This window comes from Vigna unguiculata, chromosome 8 (genome assembly GCF_004118075.2).
Source record: "Vigna unguiculata cultivar IT97K-499-35 chromosome 8, ASM411807v1, whole genome shotgun sequence".
Classification (NCBI taxonomy): domain Eukaryota; kingdom Viridiplantae; phylum Streptophyta; class Magnoliopsida; order Fabales; family Fabaceae; genus Vigna; species Vigna unguiculata.
Genome location: NC_040286.1, coordinates 6,982,949 through 6,993,868, shown reverse-complemented (window position 1 = coordinate 6,993,868; position 10,920 = coordinate 6,982,949). Strand labels below are relative to the sequence as shown.

Genomic DNA, 10,920 nt, shown 5'->3' with positions numbered 1-10,920 from the left:
TTCCATTCCAACCCATTTTGACAGCTCTAGAAATTATGTAACCTTTTTTTTTCTCGCGTGAGTAGTGTTGTATAAATCGTTAATTTTATATATTTACTGAGGTTTAAAATAAACTTACATGTCCCCGTAGTTAAGAAATAAACCACTAGCACTTAATAGAGGTTTTAAAAACCTCCGTTACTTACATCCATTATTAAAGTTAAATAACTTTCATTAAGTATAATAATTTTTGTTGTGAATTTGATTTGATATGAATAGAAAATGGCATATGTTGTAGTGACAATCCTAAAAACATCTAGTGTCTTCTTATTGACAGATACTTATATTTATTCTGATATGTTTTTGTTTATATGTGACCATTTTTCAAACTGAATATATTTTATAAAACTTTTATATTCGATAAACACTTGTCTCTCATCAATCTTTTCTTTATTATAGTTGATAATAGTATTGGATCCTCAACCAACTTCACTTGAGAATGCAGATGAGCCATTTAATTCTTCTTAACCTGTGCAATGACTGTGTTTCTTCTCCACAAAGTTCTATCTCTGATAAACAAAAATTGGATCAGAGGTTCATAAATAACATAAGAATATGATATTTTATATGACTAGTGGGGTTAAAACTTTAAAGAACTTTTACAAGTCTTTTAGATATTTTAACAATAAGACATTAAAATGATATATATCTTGAATATTTCGATTCGATTAAAGATAAAACAATTTTGTAATATATAAGTACGATATAAACCTTATGTTATAAATCGATTTTATAAAGTTGAGTTAGGCTAAAGTTCGATTCTAACATCAACTTAGTTAAAATATTTTAAAATACCTTGGTCTTCAGAACTAATGAAACAAAAAATGCAGTTATTAAATTGGAACAATAATGGTGGTTGATCTTCTCACCTGTTCATCTACCCATCAGATTCTTCATTTAAGAACATGGGGAAAACAAACAACCATCTTCAACACCAATCAATCTTTATATATATCATGAGTTGCATAACCTTTCACCAGTAACTTTTTCTCACCATGGATTCAGAAATACTCTTTGTCTTTTCCTTTCTCCTCTGCATGATTGTGGCACTGAAATTAGGGAGAAACTTAAAGAAAAAAACTAAGTCATCACTGAACATACCCCCTGGACCATGGAAGCTGCCAATTATAGGAAACCTGCACCATCTTCTTTCATCCACACCACACCGAAAACTCAGAGACCTAGCCAAAATATATGGACCCATGATGCATCTCCAACTGGGAGAGATCTTCATAATCGTTGTTTCCTCCGCAGAGTATGCTAAAGAGATCATGAAAACACATGATGCAATCTTTGCATCAAGACCTCAACTTCTAGCAGCAGATATAGCCTCCTATGGATACACTAACATTGCTTTTGCGCCTTACGGAAGTTACTGGAAAAAGGTACTCTTGCAAATTTTTAAGAGTTTTCAAACTATCAGATATCTCGATACGTTCCATGAAATATGTAATATATATATTTATATAAAAATGTAAATATCAAATATTTATATTATGTTAATAGTTATAGTCCATGAAATATAACTTTAAATTAATTTCTTTAAATTAAATATTTTGACTTAAATTTAAGAAAATGAAAGGGTATAAGGCTATAGTCCTTTTAACTGATTTAAGTTAACATTTTTATGTGTCAAATGCATTTATATTATTAGAAATTTTCATATTACATAAGATTTTTCTTGTAAATATTTTTAAAAAATTTGTAAGGAAGGAAATTTTTATTATTTTTTCTAAGAATTTTAATTGGCAAGTAATTTCTTTATAGGTAATCATTTCTTACAAAATTATAAAATTTACAAGTATTTTTTACAAAATTTGTTGCGAAAAGTGTTTTGTACAAAATATTTTGCAAGAAAATTAGTAGCAATTTCTTGCAAATTTTTTTTCTCAACAAAATTTGTAAGTATTTCCTATGAAAATATTTTCAAAACAAAATTAACAGAAAATATGAGTTTTTTTAGTAGTGTTATAAGCTGAAAACATATCAAATAGTGTAAAGAACTCAAATGTTAGCATGAAACGTGTTTGGCATCTAAAAAAGAAGTAGCATAATTGAATTAAAAGAACTATTTTCTTTATTTTTAAAGTATGAGGATTAAAATATATTGAAGTTTCAGACAGATAATTTTAATTTCATGTCTAAGATTAGAAACTAAAAATATATTAAACACGAAACTAAAAAATATATATTAAGCAAATATCATCCTCAGGTACGAAGAATCTGCACCATGGAGCTTCTGTCCCCAAAACGTGTGAGCTCATTCCAGCCTATCAGAGAGGAAGAACTGAGCAATCTGGTTGAAATTATTGGCACACATGTTGGAGGGTCCCCCATCAACCTCACTGAAGCAGTGTCGTCGTCAATGTATAACATAATTTCAAGAGCTGCTCTGGGGAAGAAGCGCACCAAAGACCAGGATGAGTTCATGTCAATACTCCAACGAGGAGTGGTTGGTGCAGGAGGCTTTGACATTGGAGAGTTGTTTCCTTCTGCTACATGGCTTCAACATCTCACTGGTTTGAGGCCTATGCTTGAGAAGGTGCATCAAGAAATGGATCGGATACTTGAAGCCATCATCGATGAACACAGAGAAGCGAGATCCAAAGCCAAATATGGCCATGAATCAGACGAAGATTTGGTTGATGTTCTGCTAAACTTCCATGATGCTAATGACACTAACCAAGAAGTTTGCTTAACCATTAACAATATCAAAGCAGTAATCATGGTGAGGATTTTATCCATTTCTTCTAAATTCTTTCTTTTATCATCTTTCTCACCCTCTTTTCTAAAGTTATATCGGACCTACCCATACACAAACGTGAAGAAGTCTATCTTCTTGTTTTCTTAAAATTATTATTAAACACATGAAAAAAAATTATTTTATCCTTACTCTTATATATTTATGAAAAAAAAAATTAACTATTTAATAATTTTTCTTATAACTTTATGTATATTTTTTACATAATTTTTTAATTTTTTATTCTCTTATACTCAATATTTTAAAATATCATCTCATATAATAAAAAAAAATTATAAAAATTTAGTAATTAAAATATTACCCACCCATCTGGTTCTTACGACAATACTAAATCAGGAAAAAATCCATTTTGTTGACTGTGTGGGCCATGGCCCCGACAAACTCTTACTTTTCTTTAATTTACTGACATGTAAATTTATAAATTATCTCATAAATGTAATTTTTGTTTCTTTTGTTTTTCTTAATTGAGTATTTTTATTTTCTTCTTCACATCAATATTTTACGCACCACCTTTTTAATTGATCAAAACATTCTTCCTCAACCAATTCAAATTACCTTTATTTATTATTATTATTATTATTATTATTATTATTATTATTATTATTATTATTATATAATAGCACACATAAATTTCTTAGTTGTCCAACCACTTTTAGTTTACTTATTTTTATATTAATCTCTAAATTTAATTTAAATATTTTTTAAAATAAATTAAACATAGTTAAAGTAATCTTGTTTCATATAAATTCATTATTGTGAGTGAGAAATATAAATTATATACTTAAATATATTTATTTATTATGATTTTAATTACAACATATTCTACATATATATTCAAAATTATTTATCTATATATGTATCATTGATATTTAAACTAAAATAATAATTTAAGAAAAAATTTCTTTGAGACTATTTGATAATTTTTACAAAGTTAAAATAATCTTAATAAAAGTTAACTTTTATATTTTTAAAAATTAAGAGAATAAATAATAATAATAATAAATAATATTAAATTGTAGTAAAAAAAAGTGTAGTATTAAAATATGGCTGTCCATAATTTAAATATATAACACAACTTACAACTACACTTCATATATATATATATATATATATATATATATATATATATATATATATATATATATATATATATATATATATATATATAGTACTGTCCATTACACTGATTTGATAGAATTAAAATATGAAACCCTAAATCCTAAAGATAAGTATGTGTTGCATTGCAGGACATTTTTGTAGCTGGAGTTGAGTCTGTGACGACAACAGTAAACTGGGCAATGGCAGAGATGATAAAGAATCCAAGTGTGATGAAGAAAGCACAAGCTGAGGTGAGAGAAGTGTTCAAAGAAAAGGGAAAGGTTGATGAGATATGCATGAATGAACTACAATATCTGAAATCAGTTGTGAAAGAAACCCTAAGGTTACACCCTCCAGGAACTCTTCTGGTTCCAAGAGAATGTGGAGAGACATGTGAGATTGATGGGTATCACATACCAGTGAAGAGCAAGGTACTGATAAATGCTTGGGCAATTGGAAGAGACCCAAAGTACTGGAATGAAGCAGAGAGGTTTTATCCAGAGAGATTCATTGGAAGCTCCATTGATCTTAGAGGATCTCATTTTGAGTTCATTCCCTTTGGTGCTGGAAGAAGAATGTGTCCAGGCATGTCCTTTGGCTTGCTGAGTGTTGAACTCACTCTTGCTGTTTTGTTGTTTCACTTTGATTGGAACCTTCCAAATGGAATCAGAAGTGAAGACTTTGACATGTCTGAGAAATTTGGAGTCACTGTTGGAAGAAAGAATGACATTTTCTTGATACCTCTCACTGCTTCTACTTCCCTGGTAAGATATATTTCTTTTGCTAAATTATATTATATCATAACCATCATAACTCACTGTTAAATAATTATATATACATGTTTTTTATTTTATTTTTTATATAAGCTAAAGTTAACATAATGGAAAATGGAATGGTTTTTTGACGGCACGTGATATGTGGCAACCTGGTATTAAGAGTATTTTTTGTTGGAGAGGATCACTGGAAGATTTAACATCACCGAATATGAACCCAACTTACAAGATATTGACACCACTCTTAACCCAAAATCTTAAGACGATGGATTTATAAGTCTTAATTCTTATATGGAATATCAAAAGATACAAATAAAAGAATACTGCAACAAGAATAACTGTTAACACTGAAACTAACAAAGGCACTGAAGGGATTACCCAAGATAATAACCACAATGATAATAAAAATTTAATACCAGTACAAATCTTTCAAACTTACAACATTTTTACAAATAATGTTTGTAAACAATGGTATTTTATTGTGTGTTTGGTGATGCAGTGTCAACTTGAGTGTTAATTGTGACTTCTTTTTTTCTTTTAACTTAAATTTTATGCATACAATTAAAAATGGAATAGAATTAATTAGCAAGCACCAACTTTTTGAAATAGTAAGTTTTAAGAAAAAATTAATATTTTTCAATATAGTTATTAATAATATGAATATGTATGTTAACTTTCAGAATGGTTACATATTCATAAATATGTAATATGGTATATTTAACTACTATTACATTTTAATGAAATTGTAAAACAGTAATTATAATATCAGATATCTAGTTAAACTAAAGTTGTTTATGTTATCACATAATAACTTAGAAATAAATTAAAAATAGAAATAATGATCACTACCAGAATTTTTTATATTTCATCGGACTTTTCTTACAAATTTGTTGAAAAAATTTGTAAGAAAATATTTTTTTTATCCTTTTCTTCTAAAAAATTTAAATAATTCCTTCGGGAATAATTATTTTCTACAAAATTATAAAATTCGCTAATTTGATACAAAATTTTCTCCAAATAATGTTTTATATAAATTATTTTTCAAAAAGACTGGTACCAATTTTTTACAAATATTTTTTTTATAACAAAATTTATAATTATTTTGTACGAAAAAATTTTCAAAACAAAATTGACAGAAAATATAAGTTTTTTATTGATGAAATATTAAATACTTAGTTTCAAAAAAGATCTTGTTACCTATCATTATTAATTTTGACATTTTAGTTATATTGATATTTCCAAAATTCATAATATGAAAATTTATTAAAATAAAATACTCCAAAACATGATGACAAATGCTTAGTTCAACAAGAAAATTATTTATTTTAAAAATTCTTTTGAGATTATTTTTTTTCAAAATAACTTAAATAAAAACAAGTATGAATTTTTGTAGAAATAAAAAAAAAAACTTATTAACAAGTGACAGATATAAAATTATACTCATTAACTAGTGGCAGATATAAAAATATATATTTTAATTCCTTATTTTTTTTTCTTTATGGTATGTTGTTTGAGGAGAGGGGATGGCAGATGGATGTACCCACAAATATCACTACATAAAATTCAGAATTTGTCATTTCAATTTTTTCCTACACATCTATGATGCAAATATCATAAGATGATTCAAACATCATATATATACAACCATGAAACATGGAATCTTAAGACAATGTTCACATTAGTAAAGGAAATAAAAAAAACGTGATTTTTAGCTTTTGTCACATAAAGATTCTTGTTTATATAATTAAATCTTTATTATGGTCTTAGTAAAAATGTAGATGATACTTTTATAAATTATATATCCTTAGATAATAGATATATCTACAAATACCTAAATATGTTTATTTTATATTTAATTACTTAAAATCTAGATTTTAACCCACATTGGTTGAACAATTTCGTTTGCCTTATAGCATTGAGAGCTGAAATGGGAACCAATTGATTCATGATATTTATATCAATAAAAACAACACCATTCCATGTTTTTATATTGATAAGTGGTAAACTTTGTGAATTAGGATATGTTTAGAGAAAAATTTTCTCAATTTTAGAAGAAAACAATAAATCCGTTTTTTATAAAGGTAAAATTAGTTTATACATGTGTTCCAAACCAAGTTTTGAGAGAGGTTAATAGAAAATATTTTTTTATAAATTAGTTATAAAAAAGAAAAGCATTTTTTTTCTAGTTAAAGATATCTTTTCTAAATTTTCATTTGCTAACATTTTATGTTGATGTTTTTAAAGGGAAGTGATGCAAAGAGTAACGAAGTAAGCAGTGGAAGCAAAGAAGAGTGAGTAAGGAAGAAGATTTCCACACATCTTTGCTGAAAAGTAAATATATGCCTCAGTGTTTCAGTTCTTTAATAATGAATAATTGGTCAAGAGATCAAGTCTTTAAGAACTGTTAATTAGTGTAATATTTTTATGTTATGTTTGTTTTCTCAAGTATTTGAATTGTAAGTTTTTTTTTTCTAGCATGCTTCATCTAAAGAGCTTAATAAAAATGTGTTATTGCAGTTATAATTTCAGCCTATGTTTATCTGTCTTTTATGCATGGGTTATTTAGTCACTCCCATAGCGGGTACATAATATTAGATTAAATAGTGTTAGTTATGTTATTGTTACTACTATTATAATTTTTTTTAATTTTGTTCTATTATTTTTTAAATAAGATCATGTTAGATATTATTATGAATTTTAACATTTTAATTATGTTGACATTTCAAAGTATAACATCCCTAAAATAACACTCCAAAGCTTACTATCGAGTAGAAATCACATGATTATACCAAAACAAAATTCACTGGATATAGTTCATAATATTAAATAGAGTCCTTCTTTCTTTGATAACTAAAAACTTAAATATTCAAAGAGTATTCAAAAGAAAACTACCATGGGTGATGTACTCATAATATCATAAACTATATGTATGAAACTTTAAACTTGTTTGTGGCATTCAGCACCTGTGAATGACTCAACATTGTTCCTCCTCGGATCCTACATTATCTTCTACTATCATGAAATTTACACCTATCGTAGGTAGATAATATCAACATAAGAACAAACAGGATAAGCTAGAAATGATTTAAAGTTTTAAATAAAAAGAGATTATTCTAAGAATTTGAATATAATGACATACCATACAATCATACCATCAAACTTCACACCAAAGTTCTTCAAACACAAACAAACATTAATAATTATAGACCCGACCTCTGGAGGATCGGTGTATTAACTAGTGAAATGAGATCTTGTACTTGTCAATGCTCTATCACTTTTGCCTATCAAGAGCTATAGTTGTACCGTGGATGGATAGCTTCCCTAGTTTCATTGAGCATGACAAGATAAATTCAATATCTCTTTTTAGTGTGACTAGTGTCATCACTCTAAATACAAACCTCCATCGACTCTCGCAACTAGGAATATCAATGGGGTGGGGCGGGTATGGGTAGTAGCTCCTCACTACCATCCCCACTGGATAAATATCTATCACATACCTGTGCGGGTATCCATTATACGTGTACCCGCTTATTCTTTTAATACTTGTGGATATTTACAAAACAAAAATATAAAAATATTTAACAAAATATTTTAACTATAAAAATCTATAAAAAAAATTGTATAAAAATGGTAGAAAGTTATAAAAAAAATGTATATTTATTAAAATTTAAAAAAAATCTACATAAAAATCTATAAAATATCTATATATAAAATTGAATTTTAAACATTCAATCAAAGATTACAATGTCAAAATAAATTCAAATAAAATATAATACATCACTATCATAAGTTTCAAACAAAGTCCAAATAAACTCAAATTCATACAAGTTCAAATAACATTACAAAAGTAAATATTAAATCACGTTTAACACAATTGAAGGTTTTTAACTACTGCTTGGATCAACAACCCCACTTTGTTAAATTAGAGATTAGCATGTACGAGTATCCACGGATACAGATACTATGATACTTGTACCCACCTCATTAACATGCGGGTATAAAATATATTTGTACTTGTTCATATTTTCTATTTGACGACTGTAATCACTAGTTAAGTCATGATTATCTCACCTTGCAGCTATCATTAATACACCCCATATCATATTCAATTAATGGTAGAATTCCCTCCCTAGGAATAACTACCTTATCATTCCATTCACATACATATTAATTTATAATAAAATTACCAAGATAGAAAGCACAATCATAAGAGCAAGTAGCAAAAACACAATATATCACACATAGTTCATTCATCATACTCTCATAAAATTTTAAATCATCACACCATGTTATACATATGCGTTTTACCTCAATCCAAACTCATCTCAAAACATAAATCATCTATTGTTTATTTCAAATTACAGGTTAATAATTCATTATTTACTTTCTATTGCATTAACATAACATTTAAATACAATATTTCCAATAATTTCATCAAAACGATGAAAAACATTTCTCTTACCATAAACCTCTATTCAAAGATCCTAACAGACAAGGTGAAGAATCATGTGTCTAGGACTTATTGTCAAAATTTCAACTCGATCCAATAGTTAACGAAACAGGAATCCTAATTTTCCCAAGATAATAACTCAAACCAGAAAAACATGTGGTGTTCGACGCTGCCTAAATGGCACCCAACGCCAACACGTCAGTGAGTTCACTGACTTGGTTGCGCTCAGTGGTACTAAAGTCCTGCCAAGTGCTAGTCAAGTCATTAGTCATTGTTTGTTTGGTGCCCAGCTAAAGATCCGACCCATTTTGGCCCAATACCCCTAGCTGGCTATATTGGGCGAGATATTCACATAAGTAATACGTCTTGGTGGAATGAACGCACTCGATGTGACACCCTGACTATTATACTAAATAATTATTATTTGATAAAAAGATATGGAATCAATTTTTTTTTTAGAGATTATCCTTGAGAGAACATTAATAATAACATAACTTCATATTCATATATGTAGTTTGCATCTATGTAATTGTTCATAAAATATTACAAAAATATATATTTGTTAAATATTAAGAGTCTTACATCAGAATAGAAGATTTTCTATATTTTTAACATCTCCTAAAGATATTAATAGAAATTATCCAAGAGTCAATCTTCAGAAGATCCACCAATAGTATCCCGAACAACTCTCACTGAGCAGGTTCCTTTTCTGCTCATGCAACAGGTACATATGAAAGAAAAATATGAAAGGAGTGAGGTCTTTATAAGCCTTAAATATCAATCTTAATAAACTCAACAAACAATGCAGACACCGGGGGCCTAGATTTGGACCTACAACCATAAAACTTGATCTTGTTTTACCAGACATATGGATCCATATTTCACTTTTGATGATCCAATCTGAACATCAAAAGTTACTTTGGGAAGTGATTAGGTAGTTGAGTATTTCTCATAAAACATTGGTACAATCATAATTATTTCTTTCTCGAGAATATTAGCCATTCATCGGCTCACAAAAGAGATATATACTCACTACCTAACCTTGGCGATGCCGAGCAGGTATCGGATAGTCCCAAGTTTGGCCTATGAATATCCTAGTCCAGGGCGCTATTCTGAACTATCCAGATATTCACCTACTTGGTAAAACTTCCTTAGACCCCACCATGGTCCCTGCCTTTCATCCCGCAGTGTACCAAACTGTGACTTCCCAAATACAAACACTTTGACACTGGTTTAATCTCAACTTATTGAAACTAGACTTAACTCTTACTTAACCGACATACTCTTAGATATTTTCAAAGGTCATTAAATGTGATGACTATCAATTCATGTCATTGTATAAACTATACACAAAGAACATAAAATAAAATAAAATTTACATGTAATTTTCTTATATTCAAGCTCACTGAATAAAATAATATTTACTTTACTTTACATTTATTTTTATTTTTATTTTTTAATTATAAAATAATGATAAAATAAGAATCAAAGCAAGAACTTTAAATAAATAATTAGATAAGGATTAGAACGTTATAATAAAAAATATAATTTACACAGGACCAATGTGTAACTGAAAATATATTAATTGAAAGAAATAAACAGAATCAGTGCATAACTGGATATAAATAAAATAAAATAAATAAATAGGACCAATGCGTAACTGGAGGTAAATAAAATAAATAAATAAATAGGACCAGTGCGTAATTGGAGATAAATAAAAAATAAAATAAATAAATAGGACCAGTGCGTAACTGGAGATAAATAAAAAAAATAAAATAAATAAATAGGACCAGTGTAAC

The 10,920-nt window shown here is 27.9% G+C and overlaps 1 protein-coding gene across 1 annotated transcript; it reads left to right on the top strand.

Moving 5' to 3' along the window:
• The first annotated feature begins 909 nt into the window (after nt 1-909).
• On the top strand, nt 910-7,199 carry LOC114194052 (cytochrome P450 71D11-like). The gene is made up of 4 exons (XM_028084090.1): nt 910-1,424; nt 2,252-2,767; nt 4,048-4,662; nt 6,916-7,199. Exons 1-4 carry the CDS (start codon nt 1,035-1,037, stop codon nt 6,964-6,966), a joined length of 1,572 nt encoding a protein of 523 aa, XP_027939891.1. The 5' UTR covers nt 910-1,034; the 3' UTR covers nt 6,967-7,199.
• The last annotated feature ends 3,721 nt before the right edge of the window (nt 7,200-10,920 follow it).

Bases quoted from the DNA above. Each gene is read 5' to 3' on its own strand.
- LOC114194052 (XM_028084090.1), top strand. From the start codon at position 1,035: ATGGATTCAGAAATACTCTTTGTCTTTTCCTTTCTCCTCTGCATGATT. The intron at 1,425-2,251 runs GTACTCTTGCAA...TATCATCCTCAG, and splicing joins ACGGAAGTTACTGGAAAAAG to GTACGAAGAATCTGCACCAT. The intron at 4,663-6,915 runs GTAAGATATATT...ATGTTTTTAAAG, and splicing joins TCACTGCTTCTACTTCCCTG to GGAAGTGATGCAAAGAGTAA.